Raw genomic sequence first — 26,204 nt, 5'->3', positions numbered from 1 at the left:
AAAATCATATCAGTGGGCCCTATCTGAAGCAACAATCACAATCAAACCAGCACAATATTCATCACTCTTGTCTTGAATCTTGATTCTATCAATCTTAACACCTACGAGATATGCTATCAATCATAATATTACACTATTGTAATATTAATGTAATTTTTACATCATAACATTATTTAGGAACATTATTACAAAATTAAGATATAATATGATATATTTTATAATTTTAAATTATGATAATATTAAAAAAAATAAAATAAATCAAAAATTATAATATCATATTTTTATAACATACATCACATCAAAAATAAGTCACAGCAAACCAAACGTGGGTTTAAACCACTTATACCCCATGAGCTATTACATGTACAAAAAAAACCCGCACAACAAACAAGCAGTCACTTTCTTTCTTTATTTTTTTGTTTCCTTTTTTTTGAAGAGCAATCATAATGCAATCCCTTTAATTTCCCGGCAAGACAAAAAACACTCAAAAACCCTAATTACTCTTTTTTTTTTTTTTTTTTTTTCAGTTCCACCAACCAGAGAGAGTAACAGAACCAAACCAAACCCACTCTTTTCCTCATTCTTCTTCACAGTTCATCAAACTCATCAAAATCAACCAAACCCATTTTTTGTTTGTTTGTTCAGCATTCGATTTTTCAACAATGGCGGATAATCGGAGCGAGGCGAGTGATTACTCGTCGGAGGAAGAGGGCAGCGAGGATTACAGGCGAGGAGGGTACCACAAGGTCCAAGTCGGTGATACTTTCAAGAATGGGTGCTATGTTGTGCAGAGAAAGCTTGGGTGGGGCCACTTCTCCACTGTCTGGCTCGCTTGGGACACTCAAAGATCGGTAGGTACACTCAAATGAATGAACTTGATTTGTTTCTTTGTTTGTTTGGTCAGAAAAAATTGAAAGAAAGACTGAATTTTGAGTTGATTTCAAGAAAGAAATGGAGAAAAACTTTTGTGGGTTTGAGAAATGGAAACCCCACTTGAGCAATTGCCTGGAGAGGTTGAGAGACTGTGAGAAACAAAAAAAAAATGGTGTTTATTAGCTTTTTAGCTTAGATACAAGTGCAACTATAATTTAACTGGAAAATAAACAAATTAGCTTCCAGCAAAAAGCTATATCCAAACACATTGGGTAGAACCCTAGCTCACTTTGATTTATCTGAGTTTAGTTTCTTACAATACTCTAAATTAGGGAAAGAATACAGAATGAAATGGAAAGAATGTGGTTTTTGTTTTTGCGTTTAGTGCATTCCCAAAAGAATTTGTGTTATGCTAAAGAGGGGAAAAATATAGTAATATTACTATTCCATTTTTATTTCCTTTGGAGAATTCGGGGTTCTTATTGCATTATTTGTTTTTTGTGTTTTTCCATTTAGATGTTTACTACATGTGTTGTCTTTTATTTACTCGTATTAGATTGTATATACAAATCTTGCCAATGACCTTTAGATCAACTAGCACTTCCTGGTATTTCAAAGAGAGACATCCAGGGTTTGAATCCTTCTTCTCCCACTGAAGATGTATCAAAAAATAGATTTTATAAAGCTCTATTGCATCGGATGTTTTTTCACTGACACATTTCTGAATACTAAATTAGGCCGGTGTGGTTAAATTTCATTGTTCAACTCATTAACATCATGAACTATTTATTGTCTGTAGCTTTATGTAGCTTTAAAAATTCAAAAGAGTGCTCAGCATTACACTGAGGCTGCGTTGGACGAGATAAAGATTCTCAAACAGCTTGCTGAAGGGGACCTGGATGATAAGAAATGTGTTGTGAAGCTTTTGGATAATTTTAAGCATACGGGGCCAAATGGGCATCATGTTTGTATGGTTTTTGAGTATTTGGGGGATAATCTTTTGACGCTTATTAAGTATAGTGGTTACCGAGGGGTTCCTCTCCACATGGTTAAAGAAATTTGTTACCATATTTTGGTTGGTTTGGATTACTTGCATCGTCAACTCTCAGTTATACATACTGATTTGAAGCCAGAGAATGTCCTGCTTTTGTCGACGATTGATCCATCCAAAGATCCTAGGATATCAGGTGCTCCTCTCATCCTTCCAATCAGCAAGAATAAAACTTTGTCCGAGTTTCAGGCTTCAAAAGACACTAAGAGTTTGAGTGGGGACCTGACCAAGAATCAGAAGAAGAAGATTCGAAAAAAAGCTAAGAAGGCAGCTCATGGTCGTGTGGAGCATGAAACTACTGAGGGAAATGAAGCAGATTCAAAATCACTTGGTGAAGAAGATTCCAGTACTAATATTAAATCAGTTGAGGGTTCTTTTGAAGAACAACCAAATAATTCTGTGAAAGATGAATCAACAAAGGGTGATGAAACAAAGGATAGTTGTGAAGGAAGTGGTAGGAGGGGAAGCCATTCCACAAAGAAGAAGCTACTGGCAGCTGTTGATCGTAGGTGCAAATTGGTTGATTTTGGAAATGCTTGTTGGACATATAAGCAATTTACCAATGATATTCAGACAAGACAGTATAGAAGCCCAGAGGTTATTCTTGGATCTAAATACTCAACACCTGCAGATCTCTGGTCCTTTGCTTGCATTTGCTTCGAGATGGCCACTGGAGATGTTCTATTTGATCCTCACAATGGTGACAACTATGATAAGGATGAGGTACGTGCATATTGCTCTTCATTTTTAACTTATTGGATTAGACAAGCCTATTGCATTTGATCTTTCAATCACCAGTCTTTAATGCTGGAGGAAATGCAGATTTCCAAAGAATTTGGATTTCAGTTTTCCAGTTTAAATGACTTGAATGAAGTATCAAAAGGCTTTTTTTTTTTTTTTTTTTTTGGATCTCTATCGATGTAATTTATGGATAGCTTCAAGCTTTATTAATATGTGGATTTGAAATGATTGAGTAAAAGAGGATGTTTTAAATCTATATCATAAATGGTCTTGTTGGAGCAAAATTCTCAAAGATCAAATCTATATCAAGCGATTATACTAGCAATTGTTTTTTCAAATCCCCTGATTTTGAGTCTTAAAATCCAAATGCAATTTACGGGAAACGTTTATGAAAATTTTGGAACACATTCCCTGTGCTTTTGCCACTTTGAATAGAATCTCCTAGTTCTTACACATGTTGCTGATGCTGCGTATCTGTGCTCATGTTCTTTGTTTAATTTTTTTGGGGTGCACTTTCTTGGTTATCTTGACTTCAAATCTTTTTGAAATCCATATTATGCCCTCTGTTAAATTAGCTTTATTCATGTTGTTTTAACATCAGTATTATGCATGTTGTTCTTGGTTTCCAAACTGATATATACAAAATCAACAATTAAATCTAATACATGTGGCATGTACATTGTGGACTATGACCTATTCAAAAGGCACCCCCCTCTAGAAAATGGTGCATGTGTTCTACCCTGTTAGACCTTCATTCATACTCCATACCTTCAAACCGCGTTCTATTCTCTGTTACCTCAACCCATACGGATGAACCATTCTTTGTGTCATATGATTTTACATCAGCATATGGACATCTTTCTGTTCTATCATTTGCAGTTGCTCTTCTTCTAAATCTCCATTAATTAGGACCTCTGATGTACTTGGTGATGTAGTGGGCAATAGCCGTTGTAGTGGCAATACCTGAACTATTATTGCCTTCATTTCTGGGTATACAACTTTGGTTTATAAATTTTGGTTATCACCATTTTCTTCTTCAGTTAAATAGGGAGATTTGACCTCTAACCTACTGCCATTAGAAGCAGCTGTTCCATTCTGCATTAGTAGGTCCTTTGGCATAATCTTTGGATTTATTTTATGTGGCATTAATAGGTTCATTCTCTGTATGATATCTTTTGACTGATGCACAATCATTTAAAGAATTGCTTGGGTTGCGTGTTGCTAGTTTAATTTGAGCAGTTGTGCAGCATTGTTTCTCCTCTTTTAAAATTATATTAAATGGAAAGCGGATACATTTCAATGTTTATTCTCTTTTTGTAGGATGATCCAATATGAAATTTTATTCCCCTTTTCTTGGTTGCCAAACATTTTCTGTTTTATCCAAAAGGGTACAATGGTGACACCAACTGTGTTGGGTATCCACAAGCAACTTCATAATATATTTTTTTTTTGAGGGTATGCATAAAGAAAATTGAAACTGAAAAAGAGCCTGTTATCATCTGTTTCTAGCACATAAAAAACATAAATGAACTTAATGTTAATTCATTGTTACAAGTGGGGGTGGGGGGGTTTGATGTTTGAACCATAGTTAATAATGGAAATCATGCAATGTCACTGAACTAAAAGCATCTTGGCAAAATGATCCTAATGCTGTGTAAGTTTCTTCATGATTTAGCATCAGTAGATTGTGACTTTTAATTTTGTTTTCAGGATCACTTGGCACAAATGATGGAGCTTCTTGGAATGATGCCACGCAAGGTAAGAGTATTACATGTGCCTTGGTCTTAGAAAGCAACTTGGTGTATTAACTATTTTGTGCTTATGTCTTCCATTTTTAAGAAACAAAATTTTGATTACTCTGCTGTGTTCAAAGTATGTAGTTGTGCTACCCATTTGCTCACACCACTCATTGTTCAACAAATGTCCTCAGATTGCTTTAGGTGGCCGCTATTCCCGAGATTTCTTCAATAGATGTGGGGAATTGAGGCATATCCGTCGATTGCGTTTTTGGCCTATTAATAAGGTGCTAATGGAGAAGTATGATTTCAGTGAGCAAGATGCAAATGATCTGGCTGAGTTCCTTGTTCCATTACTTGATTTTGTCCCTGAAAAGAGGCCAACAGCAGCTCAATGCCTTAGTCACCGATGGATTAGTGCAGGCCCTCGGCTTCTTGAGCCTTCGGTGGCTGATATCCAACTTGAGGCCACAGATGAGTCTCTATCTGAGAATAAAAGGAGGGAAAAGTATGACAGGGAGGCAATGGAAGTTGGATTTGCAAACATAGCCGTAAATGGAGCTTGATAAGCAGCCAAAAATTCCCAACCTGTACTAAATTCACCAAAATAGATGACTAACAGGTTTGCGGTAGTATACCCTGTTATTTCATGCAATATGTTTTCTTCACACACACTGACTTCCATTTTATTTGATTGGTGGAGTGCCTGTATCCATCTGAGATTCATGTGTTGTGAGGATGCAACCTGGGAAGCACTTGTTTGTGAAGTGGTTTGTGTAGCTACACGGATGTCTACTCCAGTTTTGACTATTGAAAGAGAGCCTCTTCAAGCATGCTCAAATTTGAGAATGCCTTTCTCAAGCATGTCATCCCTCTTTGTTTTTTGACCTGGTCTTTTTTTTTTTTTTTTTTTTTTGGGGTGTACAATTCTTTGGAGTTGGGCAGTTAATGTATCAAACTCTTCCCTAGATTAGGATTCTTTTTATGTTATATTTGATGGGTAAAAGTTGTACGTTTTATTTGGTTTGTTCTTTGTTGGTCTCTTTGAAACAGTGTTGGGTGCTGATGGGTTGAGTGATTTAAATTATTTGGCAACTTCATGAGTACGTACTATTATAGAGAGGACAGTGGAAGCAATAGTCTAAATAACCTTGGCTCAGACGGCCATATTCACACTTCTAGTGATTAGAAAGCCTATATTGACCTTCACTTTCACGATGTTTAATTAGAGGGAATTTAATGTGATAATTAAAACTATCGAGAATAATCATAAGTATTTGGTTGGCTACTATTTGAGAGTTAAAAAGTTTCAAGATATTTTTCACAGTTTATATGATTTTAAAGTCTCACTCTATTGCATTCTGTCCAAAAAAAAAAAAAAAAAAAAAAGTCTCACCTAAAGATAGAAATTTAAATTCTTCTAAAAAAAAAAAAATAGAAATTTATATATCCTGCATCTTGCACTTCAATTAGGATGTAACGAATCACGTTTAAAGTTCTAGAACTTTTGTTATCTGACTACAGGAACCTATTGAACGTTATCCCTAACAAGCGAATAAAGCACACATACCGTAAAACCAACCGATGTGCCGATGTGTTGACTAGATTGGGGGCAAGTTCCATTTCTTCTTTTGTTGTATTTTTGAATCCACTGCTTGTGGTAGAAAGCCTTTTGGCGTTTGACAAAACTACTACATGCTGTAACAGACTTGTTAATTCCTAGTTTTATGCTATTATCATGTTTAACCAAAAAAGAAAGTGACATACCTTATCAATTCTCCCTTGCTATAATAGCTACATGGGTTGTTCTCTCAATTAAATTTACATAAAACTCTCAACATTTGTAAAAAATACTAAAAAAAACTAGTTTTTTTTAGGTTTGTTAAACATTGAGATCTAATTTCTCAAGAATTCAAACAATCATGCAATGCAGATGGGTAACGATAATGAATTAGTTCCAATGTTCTATATATATATGAGAATTAACATTTTCTGAGGCAAAACTGTGCAGACTTTCAGCTTAGCAAGACATGCTTCATTTCCTCTCCATCGTTCATTTTTCATGCAGCAGAAGCATATTTAAGGGTCGAAAGAATCGATTGTATCAATTCTAAAACTTTTTGTTGGGCCAGTAGCTTTATTTGACTCCACACCTTTTTGGTTAGACCAACGCAAAAGAAATCACTCAGTAGACGAAATACCATAATTCACAATAGTTCTGTAGCTACTCAATCAGCCATGGATCTTTAAAGCAAAACAAAATAATGATTTAAAAAGGTGCTTCTATCTTCATTTTATGGAGCTTGTCAAATTGGCGCTCCATTTCATTGCAAAATGTGAATAATTATTTCAGGAATAATTCTAGTTCCACCTCTGAAATGCTTCATGCATTTCCCCTAAAGAATACAGTGCAGCATTTGGCTTATTGAGTAAATGTGGGACCTCAAGTAACTTCATGGATAAAGAATCGGCTATGTTGATGTTGAAGAAACTGATGAGACCTCCACTCGTTGATTTCAAGGGCTGCCACTGTTATTATCTGAAGGACCATTCAGGTACTATTTATGAAAGTTCATACACCTTACCAATTATGTACAATGCATATTTTATGAAGTCCAAAGATTTTATGATCCTCTTGTATAATTACCGATTCGGTGGAAGCCTGGAACAGAATGCTCTGGACGTTTGATGTCACCTGTAAAATGGATGATATATGATCAGGTTCCACAGGCTCATACAAGAACAGCATTTGGATCTCATGGGCTTAATTTGCTCCAATGAATTTTAAACCCTAAAAATAACTGAGATTTGCTGGTTAGTTTCTGAGTTTTTAATGTTATCAACTAGAGGGTTAATAGTCTTAATAGCTCCTTATCAACTAGTCAAAGTTCATGAGAATCATCCAAATAAAGTGGATGGTGATTTTCTTAATAATACTTTAACAAAGGGGTTGAATCTTTGCCTACACAATAGAATAATTTTTTTTTCTACTTACAGTATCTTCCGTGTTTTGAGATAGGAATACATGAGGAAAAATGCTAGAACAGCACCAACAATTATCCCAGCTGTTGTTAGCCAAAATGCAAACTGCATCAAGTAAAACAGTATGGTAATGGTAACATGTCCAAGTGAAAACAAATCCATGGAAAATTGGAAGTGACTCGTGTACTTAAAAACAGTAAGTTTTTTGACTTTAGCGACCAACGTACCAGATGTTCTTCAAGGTAGGACCTCAAGTTCATGCCAAAAATACCTGCAACCAGTAAACAATGTCTTGACAAGGAGATAAGCAGAAAAACACAGAACCTTTAAAATTCTTGAAACAACAATTTCTCCGGCAACTCAAGTAATCCTTTCATAGATTGCTTAGCAAAAAAATTCTTTCATGTATTTATTTGTTTTATAAGTAATTGTTTTCATGGAGTCAGTTGAGATGAGATTCATGGTGTTTTGACATTAAAAGGATTTCAACCAATAAAGTATAGTATCATTATCTTTCTTACTGAGATTACTCCAAATTTTTTTGTGCAACGGAATCATTTCAAAAGACAAATAATTCCTAAATTTCTATGGAAAACAAGTTAGAAATCCATCCGTTCTTTATCGAGGATTTATGGTTACCACTGATGACATCAGAAGGGTTGATAAACAACTCAAGCTTCAGTTTTCATATGATACTAGAAAATCAAGCTTGTCTATCCATTCATTATCTATTCAGTCATATATGCAATTGTTTTAGGTTTATTAACCTTAGCCTCAGATTCCCCCACCAAACTGAGAATTACAACTTTAAGAGGGCTTCCACGACCGTTTGATTTAGGCAGTAATTTGCCAAAAATTTGAAAAATTATTTCTTTGTCAAATGGATATCTGGGGAGTGAATGATGATCAAGGAGTTCAGGACGGATTGAGATTTGAGAGGGAGATGCACAAATCAACGAGTTAATTTGAAGTTAAGATTTTATTGGCAGGTTCATTACCTGCCTCCATGGTAAATGGGGTTGGGATTATTTGAGTTATGGATTTTATCTTATTAATATTTTTTTTAATGATAATTGGGTATAAAGTAACCACCTATTTTTAATTGATCTAAATTTAGACCCAATGGGTGTACGGCAGGTTTGGGTACCAAATAACCAGCCTATATACGTTTGTAACTTACCAGAATCACCACCTTGTTTTAGTTGCCAAGTTTATTCTTCTCAACCAATTTTAAAACTAACAGCCTTACCATTGTTACATGCTAAATGCACTTTCCAGCCTGCAATTCTAAAAGGTTCCCTGTAGTCTTAGTACTGAGTAAAAAGAAAAAAAGGGCTTATAGGACCCTACATCTTGGGAAAGCAATCATCACAGTAATTAATAAACAAGGCAAGTTCCAAGGTGGGCAAATGATGTGACAACTATGCACAAAGCACAACGCAATGCATGTTGCATCACAGTTGCTAAATAAATCAACTATTGATTTAATGCAGGTGAAAGGCATACCCGCAACTAGAGCACCTACACCCACACAAAATGTCCCAACCTGGAGAAGCAATTCCACTCTGCTAACCTCAAGCCTCCGTGAACTGATAAATAGAAGCAAATAAAAATACTGAGGAAATTGTACATCGTATAAACAAATCAAGAACATTAAAACCAGTCATCCAGACCTCAAATTGACAGCAATTGAATCTTCCATTTCTTTTGCAGAGTCAAGAAGCTTTTCAGCCTGACCATGACAAGATTCACATCTGCAAATGCAAAAAGACAAGTGAAAGATGAGCCTAAATAATCAACAATGCTTGTTTTTCGGTTTCCATGTCAAGATAGTGGAAAGTTCCATATGCAAATTTTTATTAGCAACTTCTCAAAAGATTCCATTTACATTTTTTTAATAAGGAAATAAGAAGAGGGCACAAACATAGAGCCTCCTAAAGGATTACAATCTTACATTTAAATGGTCCGCACAATTTTCTTTAAAAATAAAATGAACCACACAATCAACTATAGACTATAGAGTTACAAGAAAACCTCCTAATCATGGTACAACATTCAAATGGTAAGCACAAGAAAGTAGAATTGATCTCTTGATCTCTATAACTGATTTCTCAAGCCTTCAATGGTTCAGTTATTCCGCTCTCTCTGAATTATCCACAACAAACAGTGAGGAGAATGATGTTATTTTTATTCTGACTGTACATACCTTTCCAACAAGAATAGACTTCCATTGCCTCAAATCCAGCTTTTGACATTGGGTGATGTCCAAGGGCATCACCTAATGTCAATCGCTTCCATTCTACTTTCTTGGTTAAATCTGGAGTTTCATAAAAACAGAAAGCATGACCTTGTATGTAGTTCTGGTTACATTCATATGGAGGCCTAATTGGAAAATAATAGCAAAATGCCAGCAAGGCACAACTAAGCAAAGGTTTTGTAGGATTGTTCTATGGACTTGGGCAACTTGGCCAAGATTGCACTTTTTTATTTACTAATACACTAAAAACTAACAACTAAAATTGGAGTTTTAAAAGTATTGAAAGAAATAGGAATTGTGGTAAATGTTCTCATTCACAAAAGAAATGGCCAATGCAGTGGTGGCAGCACACTTGCACTATGAGTTTTAATTGCTTCCTTTTGAAGAACTAGCTTAGGTTAGAAGTGATATTAAGTAAAACCAGCCTGCAAAATTGGTGCTTTTCAGTAGTAATCATAAAGATAAGTAGCTCTAGCCTAAAAATATTAATGTGTCGAGCAGTGGCCAAAGTAATCAATATTATAATATCTTTATGAAATTTAAAATCACAAAATCACTGCCATACATTGATGTCCTACTTTTTCTCATACACTATTAAAAACAAGGCAAGCAATGACTTTCTAAATCAATACATGGACTCTAAGTCAGCATCTCTCTGCACAGGTGAGCATTGAATTTATTTATTTTTTTATATAAGTTTCATAGTAAATATTGATAAATGAGAAAGAAAAAGAATCCAACTTGATATGCAAGAAGATTTATCAAAAAAAAAAAAAATTGATATGCAAGAAGTACATTAATTTGCAGCGTAAGAGTACAGCGCAGAGCAAATATGCTTTACATGCACTAGGATCAGGAAATAACCTTTGAAGATAATTTTCCAGCAGCATCTCAATTTCTTCCTCCTCTTCTGCATATAGCAGGAGCAGATCAAATAAAAACCTATCTCTGTGACTTGTATATGCACCTGAACCATTTCTAAAAAGCCAGGAAGAAGGAAACCTTTACATTGCTTACCCTCAGCAATCTGCTTCTCTAATGGGACAGAGCATTCCACATCATCATATCCTCTCTTAAGTGTGCAGTTTCTTCCCATAATACAAATACGACGTATCTCCTCGGTGTCCTCCAGTAGATCAAGCAACATTTGTCTGAGAGCCCCTGCCCTTGAACCCAATTCAACCTTTCACAAAACAAAAGGAATACCATATAAACTAATATTTTCCAATGCCAATGAACACATGCAAGCCATTCAGAGTTAATTCCATAATACCAAAGTTTGCTTGCTAATACGAAGTTGCTCCAATACATCAGCAGTTAATCGGTTTGGCAAAACCTCGAGTAGAGCTCGTACCTGAAGCAAATAGCAAATTACTGCTCATAGTTCCATTGGAAGGCCAGTAGAAAGAGAGATTCATCTATATAATGAAGAAACAAGACAGATTGAAGCTTGAAACTTGAATACTTCTAGGAAAAATCCAGAAACCATTTGTATTCAAATGCACTATCCAATATACTTAAATACAATCATGAGGTGGACACATTGAATCGGCAACATACCGTACAAAGGTTCAAGGAGATTGGTTAACCCCAATTTTTCAACTGTCTGCAGTTTTAGAGTCTTTCAGTACAAGGACTACTAAACATGGTTTTAGAAAACTTTTTTCCCCAAAGAACCAAAAAGAACCAAACACACACGGACATAGACAAGCCAAGGAGACAAAAAGAAGAAAAAGGAAAAAATAAAAATAATAAAGTATACTCACTATGTTCTCATACTCACACGAGGTTCTAAATTCATTAAACTATGCTCCAAATGCTGTATTCGCGAAAGCAATGCTGCTTCAACAACCTAAAAGTACAATAAAAAAAATTCTCTTCAAGTCTCAAGAAAACCATATGATTAAAAACAAGTAGTCTAATGCATAAGTTCAATTTTACTGAAGTCAAATTGTATCAGAAACACGAGTAAATATGATCTCAAGATCATACCCATTGCTCTAGGTATTGGATGTATATGCATGATCATCAAGATCCTACTCTCTAAATATCAATGATTGCTATCTTAATAAGTCCATCTGAGTTGATACAGTGGGTATATGATGACATGAAGATTTTATTAGATTTAGCTTAACCATTTTGTAAAACCATGTCAATGAGGTGGAAGTCGGTGGTCTCCCTTGGCCTTAGAATGGGAAGAGCAGGGGTTGCTTTTCTTGTGCAAGGAGATAGCAGTAACTTTATGAATTTAATATCCTAGGGATGAAAAATGGAATCTAATGAGTGACAACATAACATGACTGTCCCCAAATCAATTATGCTCCCACAAAACTTAATATTACACAATATCTTATATCTAAACCAAATTACTGAGAGAGAGAGAGAGAAAGAGAGATTACATCTGGTGGAGCTTTACAAGTCATGCCAACTGATGGCTTTCAATTCCAGCAATTGGAATGGAATGCATATTTGCTGCATATCAGTGCATGGCTACAAGATAGGTTCTGTAGTAAACCTCTACAGAACTTCACGGATCACAGCCATTACAGAAATACCCAAAAGGAAAAAAAAAAAAAAATATATATATATATATATATATACAAAAATTCAAAAGATCAAAGAACAGCAAAACATTTGTGGAAGAGAGTGAACTAGTAGCCATTGACCAATCAGAAGTGATCTTAAGAAAAATTTATTCAATTTCACTACAGACAACTCACTCCCCTCAAACTTGCATGCATTCCTTTCTCACCAAAGTTCAATGCTCCACATTAAAAATAAAGGAATGGCCTTCCAAATTTCAATATTCTACCACTTACCAAAATATTCTTTCAAACATGCCAATAGCTCAACCATTGCTCTTGGCATACACACACATTTGGCTTACACACACAACACCTTCCGTATTTATTATATCACACAAAAAATAAATTCTATGTCTAATAAAACCAAAAAGATAAATGTCTCCCACATCAACCTCATCTTCTTATCTAATCAACCTTTTCCATTCCTGACATCAGCTTGCTTCTAATAACTCTCTAATTTATAAATATTATAGGAATAATAAATTAAACAAAGTAAAGATTGCCTAATTAGAGCAGAATTTGTAGCCATCAAAATAAGAACCACATACATCTAGCGATGTTGTGTTTTAGTATGTAATGTCAGAGATTTCATAGACCAAACTAACCTCAAGCTCAAATGGCATACATGGCCCTCCATTCATGTTTTTGGGGTTCAATCGACCCAGCAATGTTTCTAGAAAGGCCTTCCCGCCTTTACTACAGGTTATCAAAATATAACAAGTACAACAATGTCAGTTCACTCTGAACTATATTAGATTAAAATTCAAGGTCTAATGAAAACCGTACTGCTCTAGAAGACAAAGATGACCTGTTATAGTCAAAAATAAGGACGCACTCTTGCATCGCCATTGCTCTCAATGAGCCCAGATTAAGAAGAATAGCATGCTCACGGACCTAGCACATGAAACAGGAAACAATTTTTTTGTAAAAGTGATATGAACACCAGCCAAATTGGTGACCATTTTGATCCACCTTCATAGTTTTGTTGTGCTTCTTAATATAACCCTCAACCAGTTTTCCCATTGATGCATTCCAAAAGTTCAGCCTGATGAAAAATTTGGAATAGAATATTCTTCCTGCTATCTATTCATTTTTTTTTTATCTACTTTTTTACTCCCAAATTCCACTAGGATGACCACCTAGTCCTCAAAAGCTCTCTTATTCATATATGTATGTTTTGCATTTCCTTTTCGTTTTTTTGAAAATATAAAATGGGCACTGTCAAGAATCATTTACTAGAATAATTATTTATGGAACCGCATACAGAATCCAAGCCAATTTCTATTTATTAGAATAAAAATGAAATATAGTTAGGTTCCATCAAAACAAATAATCAATGACGGTTCAATTATTATTTATTTCACAGCTTCTATTCATGTGAAGTTGCAGATATGGAAATTCTCAAGTGTGTCAGCTACTGTATTTGTTTAAAAAGAACGAAATAAAATCTTTACAATCCCCTTCTATGTTGGCATGGCATAAGATATTAGAAAAAGCAATTAATACCCCATTCTCAAGCCACATCTGGCATATAACTTTTAATTTGTGTATGCTTTATAAGATCACTTAGAGGGCAATATATGGTATAAGAACTCCAGTCAAAAGGTAAAACTAATGCAAAATCAATTTAATAAAGCAATTAATTAATACACAAACACACACGTACCAAAAAAAAAAAAAAAAAACTAGAAAATGGTAGGGCATAGGTTGACATGATACCAGTAAAGCAGGCATAGAGTTTGTTAAAAACAATGATGGATCTACACTTCTTATATCTCGTAGACGAAGACCTGAAAGCGAAAATACTCATAAGCGAAAATGAGAAAGGAGAAAATTAACATCATTATTGCAGGTTAAGTGTGTTTGAATATCATGACCTAATAAGCAATGCAAAGAAGCACAATTAATAATGCAACAAACCAACACAGCTAGAAGAGCTAATATATAATCCAGATTAGGTAAGTGATGTTAAAGTTTTCTTAAATCCAAGAAAGCTGTACACATAACACAGAAGAAAAAAGAGATTTCAATAGTATGTCATTCAACTATTGTCCATTTCACAATTAGATAGAGATAGTCCATTTCACAATTAAAATTTGAATTACAATGTCTAACTGTATATAGAGAGTCATGTCATTTAAATAACAAGCTACTGGATATGCCTTTAGATTTGTAATATAAGTGATGCTAATGATACTATAAAATTTACTATGCAAAAATTACAAGTTGATGTGTCACTAATTACCAAAAAAAAAATCTAATCAGACATTCATGTATCCTATTAACAGGAAAGTTTTAATCTCACTTTCATGGAAAAATGAACATTTTTTTTTAATAAAAGCTTTCTAAAAATAATTCCTAAACTAATGCGCTTCCATTATCTAAAACTTTTAGTGTGTGTTTGAATTAAGATAGAAAATTAAAATTATTTTACTATTCAACTTATTTTTGCTACTATTTATGACCTCATTACCCTTTTTACCCAACCATAATATTTCAACTAACTTTTATCAACTTTACTTGCAGCAAAAAATTTACAGTTTCAACAAAATAAACGGTATCCAAACACACACTTAAATGCCAATCACACCTTCATTACCACAATAATTTGTAAGTATTTTTGTAGTAAAATTGACAGTAGTTTTAGCGTATTCCTTGTAACATTTAATCCGAATTCTGAAATGGATCGATTTGAAATGATTAAACAATATCCTTAGTCCTTACCACTTGACTTCAATAACTGGCGTCTATTGATTTTCCTAGTAGATACCAACCCATTCGACTTTACTTCTACCACCTATGGAATCGTGAAGCAATAAAATTCCCGTTAGAGACAGAGAAAAAAGAGAGAAAGAGAGAGGGGAATAGAGAAGAAGAAGAAGCAGAGGACCTCGTAAACTGGCTCGCGAATCCCGAGAGAAAGAGAATCACTCAGTGACGAGGCAACCTTCTTCGAACCAGTAGGTACAGTAGTAGTTGCCACTGAGCTCTGGTGTTGCTCGACATTCTCATCTTCTCTGGATTCATCGCCATCAGCGGCTAGGGTTTCCGGTTCGCTCAACCGGCCCTCCTCCGCCGTGGATTTCGCGGAGCATTTCGCTTTACACTGAATCTCCTTGATAACAGTCGGAGAAATCGCGGTCTTGTGCGACGAAAGCAGAGGCGGTGGCCATGGAGATTGGAAGAAGCGAGAGCTGGTGGCGAGATCGGAGAAGAGAGCGGTTGAGGAGCGAGAGTGAAGTGGAAATTGGAGGAGATTGGAGGAAGAAGAAGAAGGAGGAGGAGGTGCAGTTAGAGCCATGGGGTACTGTAGTGGTCAAGGAATGGAAGTTGGTGGGTTGGTTGGTTTGCGCTCTAGGACACTATGCGATCTTTTGGTGAATAATTTATTTCTGGATAATATATTTTATTTTAAATTTTGAGTGGTTTTTTTTATATTAAATTGATTATTTTAAAGTGACCGTTATTTTGTGGCTCGTATTTTGCTTCGTGCTCTCCTTCTGATCCTCTTAAAACTTGAAAGCACTCCCGTTCAATTTTAAGACTATTTTACTGTATGATTTTTTTTTTCACTATATTTTTTTAATATTTTAAAATTATTTTTCTTTCTTTAAACATAACAACTACTATTCATTTTTTTCATTTGAGAATAAATTTACATAATTATTGTAACAAATTTATAAAATTTACATAAATATATACGGACCGATGTAAGTTATTTTTATGCAAATAATGTAACCATACACATTTTTTTATGGGTTCAGTTAATGTGTGTGCTTAAAGTATACATTAATTATTCGTTTTAATAAACATTTTTATGGAAAATTAAAAAATTGTCAAAAACATTTAGTCATTTTTTCATTTTTTTTTATACAAAAGTTTTCTAAAATGGTTTATTAATGTATCACATTCGTTAGTAAAACATTTTTTTATTTTATTTGTTATACACTCATTGATGTGAGTGCTCTAAAACTACGCAAATTTAGATTGATACTATATATTTTGTATTTAATATATATATATATATATATATTTTTTTTTATGTAGTAAGATAATGAATAGTAATTGTTATGTGTGAAGAAAGAAAAATAATTTATAAAAAAATTTATATTTTAATAAAATGTATTGTAAAATAGATATTCTAAGAGCATTCACGTTAGTCTATGTATAAAATAAAAAATGTAGAATTAATACAATTTTGCCTAAAAATAACTCATATCAATCCATGAATAAGTTTGTAAATTTACAATTTTGCCACAGTAATCATGTAATTTTATATTAGCACTATTTATTTTGCATTTAATTGTTTATTGATTCTTTAAGTATCTCCACAATGAAAAAAAAATAGACAGTAATTGTTGGGTATAAAAAAGATAAATAATTTAAAATATCAAGAAAAATTAATATTTTAATGAAGTGTAATATAAAATAAATAATTTATTTTGAAAAGTAAATTTATAAAATAAAATAAAAATAGATTTTTACGTTAAAATAGATGGAAATTATTGTGCGAATTGATACAATTGCTTTAATATAATGTATTTTAAAAAATAAATATGTAAAATAAAAAATAGTATTTTACACTGAATGAAAGAAAAAAATGGCCCCATGTTGCGTGTACTCTTATATTTTTTTATTTTTTAAGAGAATCAAAGAAATCTATAATAGTTTGAAATATATATATATATTAGAACAGTGTTATTAAAGTGATAAGTGATGGTGTCTAAAAAATAGCCAACTCCTTACTCGTCCATGAATGTCGTCCATACAAAAGGTACGTCGTCCTAAGTTTACAAGGCAGACTACATTACTGTCGTCCAGAGAAACCTTTGGACGATGTGTACTAACTAGTATACTATCTCTCGTCCAGGCAGCACTTAGGACGAGGGCAAGGCAGTTTTGACACAAAGATAACCGCTATAGCGGTTATCAAATTGTACGCTCCGGACTCCGTGAAATAGGGGGAGGTTATCCAACGGATAACTGCTCCCTAAACCTATAAAAGGAGATGAATCTCCGACAAGAAAAGGGTAGAGTATTTCTTCTTTACAGATTCTTTACAGACAATATTTTTCTTTAAGAGGAGAATTGCTAACTTCATCATCGGAGGAATTTCGACCGGCCAACCCCGGTCTCCTCTGATCTTCTATTTCTTATCTTTCAGGCCCTTAACATCATCGTGATCCGTGTTGTTCAACTAACTGATTTCTTGATTGCTATCAGTTGGCGCCGTCTGTGGGGAGATTATTCTTCTCTTTGACAAAAGTTGATGGTACGGACTAGATCAAGGGCTACCAGCCCAGGCCGTCAGGGAAGCAGAGATGCTTCCAGCAACCCTCACCGCGACCGCCAATCTGCACTGGCCATGCAGACTTCATCTGTCCAAAACGTACAATCCATGGCGGCCACAATGGCGGAGTTGACTCGCCAAAACCAAGAATTAAGAATGGAGATTAATCTAAGGAGGCAGACACGTGAAGAATGTGAGGGTGGAAGACAAACGCAGAGTTGTGATGACAGAGAGAACACTGAGATTGGAAGTCAGTTAAGAGGTACCACTTCACGAGCGGTGCCACATTTGAAGGAAGAGATGGACCAGATGAGAAGAGTCATGGAGGAAATGAAAGAGAATATGGGAAGGACAAATCCTATAGAAGACCTGGTCCACCGAACTGATTCTCCCTTTACGGCTTTCATCAATGGTCACCCTCTACCATCGAAGTTTAAGATGCCTTCTCTGGATTCGTACGACGGAACACGAGACCCGTTCGATCACATTGCTACCTTCAAGACCACCATGCATCTCCAAGGGGTTCCCGACGAAATAATGTGCAGAGCATTCCCTACTACCCTCAAGGGCCCAGCACGAGTTTGGTTCAGCAAAATACCCCCGAATTCGGTGAGTTCTTTTGAAGAGTTGATCAAGCTGTTTGTTAACAACATCATAGGAGGACAAAGACATAAGCGTTCCTCGTCCAGCCTATTGACCATAGAGCAGGGAGAGAACGAGAGTTTACGGTCGTTCATCACCCATTTCAATAGAGAAGCCCTGAGTGTGGACGAAGCAGATGACAAGCTCTTGTTGGCGGCTTTCCATAATGGGGTGAATTCGGATCTGTTCATTCACAAACTCTATGAAAAAGAGCCTCAATCTATGGCATAACTTGTCCATTCGGCACAAAATTTTATGAATGCAGAAGATGCAATCATTGCTAAGAAGAGGAAGAGGTCTGAGAGAGTAGACGCAAATCCCGGTCGCCACTTAGAGCAGGGCCCTCGTCCAAAGAAGGGACGGACGGAAGACAAGAAAGACCAAGACATTAAGAAGCCGAGCTCTTCAGCACGGAACCAGCAGTATACCTCTTTGAACGTCCCACTTGAGTAGGTCCTAATGCAGATCAAGGATGATCCTTCCTTGAAGTGGCCGGAGAAAATGAGGGGAGATCCCAATAAACGCAATCGGAACAAGTATTGTCGCTTCCACAGGGATCATGGTCACGATACAGACGAGTATTTCGATTTAAAGCAGCAAATCGAAAATCTCATAAGGCAAGGGAAGCTGAAGAATTTCCTTGGACGAGATAACAGGGACAAGAAAATGAAAGGAAAAATGGAAGAATCATCACGGCCACCACTCGGAGAAATAAGAGTCATTATAGGGGGAAGTTCGACAGGCCAGTCATCCAAGTCCAAGAAAGCATACTTGAAGGTAGTGCAGAGTGTCCAGCTTTCTGGACGATCACCGAGAGCAAGGACCACGGACGAAGCAGCGATCACATTCACGGACGAAGACGCTGAGAGAATTCATCACCCCCATGATGATGCTCTCGTCATCACCTTAATGATTGCTGACTACACAACTAGAAGGGTGCTTGTAGACAACGGAAGCTTGGCGGACATTTTGTATTATCCAGCTTTTCAACAAATGAGGCTAGGACGAGACTGGTTCCGTCCAGTGAACTCCCCCCTAGTAGGTTTTGGTGGCATGAAGGTACAACCCGTGGGTACTATTTCCTTATCAGTGGTAGTGGGGGCATACCCACGACAAGTCACCAAGGATGTGAACTTCCTTGTGGTAGATTGTCCGTCCTCCTATAACGTCATAATTGGACGACCAACTTTGAATAGTTGGAAGGCCGTTACCTCTACTTACCACCTATCAGTTAAGTTTGCAACAGAACACGGAGTAGGGCAGGTACAAGGGGATCAACTGGCAGCAAGAGAATGTTACTTGGCCATGTTGGCCATGGACGAGCAAATTCAAGCCATGAATATTGAAGAAAGGAGAATGGTAGCAGAGCCTACTGAAGCATTAGAAGACATTTCCCTGGACGAAGAGAACCCTGAGAAGTGTACCAGGGTTGGAGCAAATCTAGAAGAAAAGATTAAGGAGGACCTCGTCCACTTTTTGAAAAAAAATATTGATGTGTTCGCATGGAGTCATGAGGACATGCCGGGTATAGACCCTAGTGTCATTATCCACCGTCTGAATGTATGCCCTTCCTCCAAGCCAGTGCGGCAAAAGAAGAGGGTGTTTGCCCCTGAGAGAAATGATGCTATCAAAGACGAAGTTCAAAAACTGATGGGGGCGAGGTTTATCCGGGAAGTGTACTACCCAGATTGGTTGGCAAATGTTGTAATGGTCAAGAAGGCAAATGGTAAGTGGAGAATGTGCATGGATTTTACCGACTTGAACAAGGCTTGCCCGAAAGATAGTTATCCGCTACCACGCATTGATCAATTGGTGGATTCAACTGCGGGCCACAAGTTGCTTAGTTTCATGGACGCTTTTTCAGGATACAATCAAATAAGGATGGACGAGGCGAATCAGGAGAAAACATCCTTTGTCACTAGTCAAGGTTTATTCTGTTATAAGGTGATGTCGTTCGGCTTAAAGAATACGGGGGCCACATATCAGAGATTGGTCAATCACATGTTTCGACAACAGATTGGGCGGAATGTGGAAGTCTATATAGACGACATGCTGGTAAAGAGCCAGGATGAAGGAAGGCATCTAGACGACCTGCAGGAGACATTTGACACGCTGAGACAGTATCACATGAAGCTGAATCCTAGTAAATGTGCTTTCGGAGTATCATCAGGGAAATTCCTTGGCTTTATGGTCTCCTACAGGGGAATTGAAGCGAATCCTGATAAAATTCAAGCAATACTAGACATGAAGCCTCCGCAGAATACAAAGGAGATTCAATCTCTTACTGGACGAGTCGCTGCACTCAACAGGTTTGTCTCTAAAGCCACTGACAAATGTTTGCCATTTTTTAAAGTTCTTAGAAAAGCATTCGAATGGACCGACGAGTGTCAGAGAGCTTTTGAGGATCTGAAGGCATACCTTACCAAGTCTCCATTGTTGAGTCCGTCAGTAGTGGGAGAGGAATTATACTTATATTTGGCGGTAACCCCGTATGCCGTAAGTTCAGCATTGATAAGAGAAGAAGGTAAAGTGTAAAGACTCGTGTATTATACAAGTAAGGCATTGAGGGGAACGAAAGGATGATATCCACAGATGGAGAAGTTAGCCTTCGCATTGATCACCGCTTCCAGGAAGCTAAGGCACTATTTCCAGGCCCATGTCATTAATGTCATGATGGATCATCCACTTAAGAAGGCGATGAACAGACTGGAAGCGGTTGGACGATTGATTCAGTGGGCCGTCGAGCTCAGCGAATTTGACATCAGATATCAACCAAGGCATGCCAAAAAAGCTCAAGTATTAGCAGATTTCATTGCGGAATTTACCCCAAGTCATGATGAAACAGAAGGCAATGATAAATGGGTCGTCCATGTGGATGGATCATCCACAAAGTATGCAGGTGGAATTGGTGTGGTTTTACAATCCCCAGAAGGAGACAAATTGAGACACAAGGTTCGTCTACAGTACCAAGCAACTAACAATGAAGTCGAGTATGAAGCCCTTCTCAAAGGGCTAGAATTGGCTAAGTCTGTGGAAGCCAAGTCTATACTCGTCCTGGGAGATTCTCAGTTGGTCATGGGGCAAGTAAATGAAATGTACGAAGCAAAGGAGGAACGGATGAGGAAATACCTTAGTAGGGTGATGCGCCTAATGAAGAGATTTGAAAAAGCTGAATTCGTTCAAATCCCAAGGGAGGAAAACGTGGAAGCTGATACTATAGCGAAAGAAGCCTCAGCAAATGAATTTATGGACGAATCTGATGAAATTCAGTACATGCCAAGCATAGATATTCCAGAAGTACAACAGGTGGAAAATAGAGGAAACTGGATGACCCCGATTATATCATACCTGAAAGACGGATAGCTACCAGAAGAGAAAGATGAAGCAAGGAAGCTGAGGGTGAGATCGGCTAGATATCTACTTCTGAACGAAGTGTATACAAGAGGGGCTTTTCTCAACCTCATCTTAGGTTCTTGGCTCCGGACAAAACAAACTACGTACTGAGGGAAGTTCATGAAGGAGCATGTGGCAATCACTCCGGAGCCAGGTCCCTTGTTTCCAAGGTCGTCCGTGCAGGGTATTACTGGCCAAATATGCAAGGTGATGCTAAAGTGTACGTCAAGGTTTGCGACCAATGTCAACAATTTAGCAACGTCCCCAGACAAACATCAGAGTACCTCACCCCGATGATGGCACCGTGGCCCTTTGCACAATGGGGACTAGACATTTTAGGTCCCTTTCCTCAGGGCATAAGGCAGATGAAATTTCTAGTTGTGGGCATCGATTACTTCACAAAATGGGTGGAAGCTAAATCGCTGGCAACGATCACGCAACAAAATGTTAAGCATTTCGTGTGGAAGAACATTGTATGCAGATTCGAAGTGCCCAAGGTATTGGTATCTGATAACGGACGATAGTTTGACAACACACTCTTTAAGGACTTCTGCGCACACTTTGGAATACAGAATCACTATTCCTCACCCGCTCATCCTCAAGCAAATGGCCAAGCTGAAGTGGCAAACCGATCCTTGTTGAAAATCATCAAGACCCGGCTTGAGGGGGCAAAGGGGGTATGGCCAGAGGAGTTACCTGGTGTTCTATAGGCCTACAGAGGAGTTATCTGGTGTTCTACGATCACGCAACAAAATGTTAAGCATTTCGTGTGGAAGAACACTGTATGCAGATTCGGAGTGCCCAAGGTATTGGTATCTGATAACAGACGACAGTTTGACAACGCACTCTTTAGGGACTTCTGTGCACACTTTGGAATACAGAATCACTATTCCTCACCCGCTCATCCTCAAGCAAATGGCCAAGCTGAAGTGGCAAACCGATCCTTGTTGAAAATCATCAAAACCCGGCTTGAGGGGGCAAAGGGGGTATGGCCAGAGGAGTTACCTGGTGTTCTATGGGCCTACAGGACGACGGTGAGAACCCCTACGGGGGAAACTCCTTTCAAGCTAACTTATGGAAGCGAAGCAGTCATACCTGCAGAAGTACATATGGCCAATCACAGGGTGATGATGTATCAAGATAAGGACAATGAGGAGCAACTCCGTTTGAACCTTGATCTGGTAGACGAGGTAAGGGCAGACGCAGAATACAGGACAACAAAGTACAAGAACCTTATGGTTAGGCATCAACTGTAAAAGGCAAGGATCCTACTACTTGGAGGCCCTGGACGGGAGGAAACTGGAGCACCCTTGGAACGTGGAGCACTTGAGGAGGTACTATCAGTAAAAGTCAGCCTAGACGGAAGTATGGCCACAGACGAGGCTAGACCTTGTCTGAAGACTTATTCTACTTATATTTAATGTTGCTTGTGTTAGGAACTACTATTTTACTATTTATATTTATGTTGTGTGTTGTGGACGAAGTTAAGGCTTTACTATTTATGTTGTGGTGTTTATGGATGAACTTATGGAGCTTGTACTTAATAAAAAAGGCATAAATATATGTATATGCCTTACCTGAAAACAATATTTATGTTATGTACAAAGTATTGTGTAAATTCCTAGTCTCCAAGCTATTTTCGTTCCAACTAACTCACCACAAGGCTGAAAAGCCCAAGATGAGGAAAATCTCTAGACGCGGGGATATAACTTCGACAAACAAGGGAAATGTATGCACGCCCAAGTGTAGACAAGAAAATTTTCCTTTGAAATGGCACGTCCACAGAACATCCGTCCCTGAAATAGACGGGATGGAAAATAGTACGTCCACAACAAGGACGAACAATAATACGTCCACAAAGCTCAACTGAAATAACGTGAGATTTACACGTCCACACATGGACGAATACATGCAAAGACGATGTTCTGGTTTATTAATCAAGAACGTTCCAGAGCAATTAAGCTTATGGATGAATGCAAAGTCTTTCATTAGAGAAATAATAAAAAAAGAGGCGAAGTCCCAAGACGGGTGATGCTGATATTTGGGATTTCTCCAAGACGAGTATAAAGTTCCAAGCACTTCATAAGATATCACCCTCATGGACGAGAAGAAATTTTAAAGCAAAAGCATAACTTTCGTCCTTGATATAACAAAAAAAGAAAACACAAGTGCTTAAAGGGTGGACGACCAACGTCCAAACACCCTCAAGTTACATGATAACTCGTCCTGAAACTAAGGACGAGATAAATAGAAAGTTACATCAAGTCTTAAAATTACAAAAAAAAAAGAAAAAGAAAAAAAGGGCATCAGGCTGATGGGGCGTCTTTGTTCTGCTCGTCCTGAAGTGGCTGGGTTGTAGCATCATCCTCCACATTAACGTCTTCTGAGCTCGTCTGGAGGAGGGAGCTGGTAAGAGCACCACTAAGATTGAGCTTAATAGAGCTGAAGTCAATGTTGGGGAAGTTCTCGCCGGCGTCCATCTAGAAGTCCTCAAACCCAGCCACATAGTTAGTATCTAGCAGATCAGTGAACTGCTTGGACGCCTTGAACTCTACAACCGCATCTTCCTTGGCCTTCTTGAGAAGATCACTCAGCTCGTCATTCTTCTTTTGCAAGTGATCAAGACGAGTTTCCTTCTCCACAACATCAGTCTTCATCTCTTCAATTTGATTTTGCAGCTCTTTTGCCCCTTCATTGGCTTTAGCAGCTGCCTCAGCCCAGCGTTTGCTCTCGTCCCTCACTTCCTTGATTCTCTTCTCTAACAAGACCCTCGTCTTGTCCAGATCAGTTGCTTGCCTGGACGCAGCAATGAACTTGGACATGGCCTGAATAATGGTTTAGTTAGGAAGCTTATCAAAGAGGACAAGACAAAATAAAACACAAGTAAAAATACATACCTTGAAAAGATCATGAACCCCTGAATGCTCGAAGTCTTTCAAAGACATGTTGTAACAGGCAGACACGTCCGCATCAGTCACAGCCATCCTAAATCTTTCCCAAGCTAGATTCTCGTTCCCAATGAGGTATTGAGGTGCTTGGGGAGAAGGCTGAGACGTGGACGGCGCCTTGACTGTGGACGGGACTTGAATGGGTGAATCTTTGGGCTCAGAATCAAGGATCTGGAAGTCTTCAGGCTCATGAACAGGAATAGGTGCAGGTTGAACGTCTTTGGGCTTGGACGACTTATGTTTGACCTTTTTCTCCCTACGCCTGCTGGGAAGATTGCCCAGGTCAACTCCCAGTGACAAGTTTTTTCTTTTCTCACCTACGGACGGGTGAGACTGAAGTGCGTCCTGCCCAGTGACAGCAGCCTCGTTCACAACTTCTTTACCCTTATTTTCCTTCATTATAGCTATTCCTGAAGAAGGGGTGTTAAAAATAATAAATAAATAAAAGAGAAGGGGAGAAAGGGAAACAATTATATTGACTTACGTCTATGAATGGTGAGCTCGTGTGCAAGAGCTTCACTGGACGGGTTGGGACCCAAACTCCAGGTGGCAAGATGTTGGAGGGTTACCAAAGAATGGAAAGCCCTATCAGTGTATAGACAAACCTTTTGAATTCTTTCAATATGAAACCTGTCTAGGTGAGGTCGTCCAGCACCTAAAAAAAAAAAAAAAAAAATTTATTATTTAGCCGTCTACAAAGATAATTACAACACAGTAAAATGACAAACACAAGCATACCTTCAGGACGAAGGTTCCCTAACTCTCCTGTGTAGGGAGGAAATGGGTCTTGAGAAACCTCAAGTGGGCGTCCAGCCCAGAAACCTAAGACGAAGAAGAACTCCGCCTTCCAGTTCCTATCCGAGGAAACTATGGACTTGATCAATCTATAATCCTTCCCTCTGGCTGTGAATTGATAAAAGCCAAGGGACTGATTGATCTCAGAAGGCTTGTAACAGTAGAGGAACTCGTCCACAGTCAAAGGACGGTTCCCCTCAAAGACCTCCCTCCACAGAACTTGCATGGAGACTACTAACCTCCACGCATTGGGGTTAAGCTGACAAACACCTATACCTAACCTAGTGAGTAACTCTCTGGCAAAAGCATTTAAAGGTAACCTAAGTCCACCTAAAAGATAGGCTTCGTAAATACCTACCCCAAAACGTGGTTGACAACACCACTCCCCACGAACTGCTAACCTAGGATTAAGGTCGTCTGGGATTTGGTACCATTTCTTAAGCAAAACTAATCTCCTATCATCCGTCTTGGATTCTACTCCTATGGCATAGCTATAAACTACCTCAACCTCATCCTGAACTGTGGACGAGGGGGCACTTGTACCTGCCTGAGATCCAGACTCACTCCTCGTCTTGAGTCCTTGGAGAACTTCTAAAGGTACCCTAGGGACGCCAAACACATACTCGTCCGTGGTGTTTCCTCCACTATTAGTACTATTACTACTATCACTAGAGCCACTAAAACTACTTGGGTCATGATACTCGTCTATGGCTTTGCCCAAACTATTGCTAGACGAGGAATGAACGGTCTCAGACATTGTAGAAAACTTAAAATCTGAGAACGAGGAGTAAAGAAATACCTAAAATCTAGACGAGGAAACTAAGGACGAGATGATACTTCTAGACGAGGCGCTAAGACGAGGATGCTTAGGGAGGGAAATCTCAGAAATGTGAAGGGCACTGGAGGAATTC

The 26,204-nt window shown here is 37.7% G+C and overlaps 3 protein-coding genes across 4 annotated transcripts; 2 read left to right on the top strand and 1 right to left on the bottom strand.

The window, feature by feature from the left end:
* Positions 1-376: 376 nt before the first annotated feature.
* On the top strand, positions 377-5,420 carry LOC126722654 (uncharacterized). Its single transcript, XM_050425798.1, has 4 exons — positions 377-851; positions 1,673-2,647; positions 4,376-4,423; positions 4,596-5,420. The coding sequence occupies exons 1-4, from the start codon at positions 663-665 to the stop codon at positions 4,965-4,967; spliced, it is 1,584 nt and encodes a 527-aa protein (XP_050281755.1). The 5' UTR covers positions 377-662; the 3' UTR covers positions 4,968-5,420.
* A 1,246-nt stretch (positions 5,421-6,666) lies between these two features.
* On the bottom strand, positions 6,667-15,598 carry LOC126722641 (magnesium transporter MRS2-11, chloroplastic). 2 transcript variants are annotated; one of them, XM_050425788.1, is made up of 14 exons: positions 15,116-15,598; positions 14,950-15,022; positions 13,945-14,015; positions 13,034-13,119; positions 12,831-12,921; positions 11,424-11,492; positions 10,914-10,994; positions 10,658-10,823; positions 10,505-10,550; positions 9,057-9,137; positions 8,890-8,972; positions 7,611-7,654; positions 7,397-7,488; positions 6,667-7,096 (listed from the first exon to the last, which is right to left on the bottom strand). In XM_050425788.1, the coding sequence occupies exons 1-14, from the start codon at positions 15,524-15,526 to the stop codon at positions 7,093-7,095; spliced, it is 1,398 nt and encodes a 465-aa protein (XP_050281745.1). In that variant the 5' UTR covers positions 15,527-15,598; the 3' UTR covers positions 6,667-7,092. The 2 variants fall into 2 exon arrangements, with proteins under 2 accessions (XP_050281745.1, XP_050281751.1); XM_050425794.1 differs by lacking the exon at positions 11,424-11,492.
* A 3,237-nt stretch (positions 15,599-18,835) lies between these two features.
* On the top strand, positions 18,836-21,520 carry LOC126722250 (uncharacterized). The gene is made up of 3 exons (XM_050425431.1): positions 18,836-19,577; positions 19,689-20,466; positions 20,788-21,520. The coding sequence occupies exons 1-3, from the start codon at positions 18,836-18,838 to the stop codon at positions 21,518-21,520; spliced, it is 2,253 nt and encodes a 750-aa protein (XP_050281388.1).
* The last annotated feature ends 4,684 nt before the right edge of the window (positions 21,521-26,204 follow it).

The sequence above is a fragment of the Quercus robur genome, chromosome 1 (assembly GCF_932294415.1).
Source record: "Quercus robur chromosome 1, dhQueRobu3.1, whole genome shotgun sequence".
Taxonomy (NCBI): Eukaryota; Viridiplantae; Streptophyta; class Magnoliopsida; order Fagales; family Fagaceae; genus Quercus; species Quercus robur.
The sequence above is the reverse complement of the archived record's forward strand: the minus strand, read 5'-3'. Positions and strand labels throughout refer to the sequence as shown.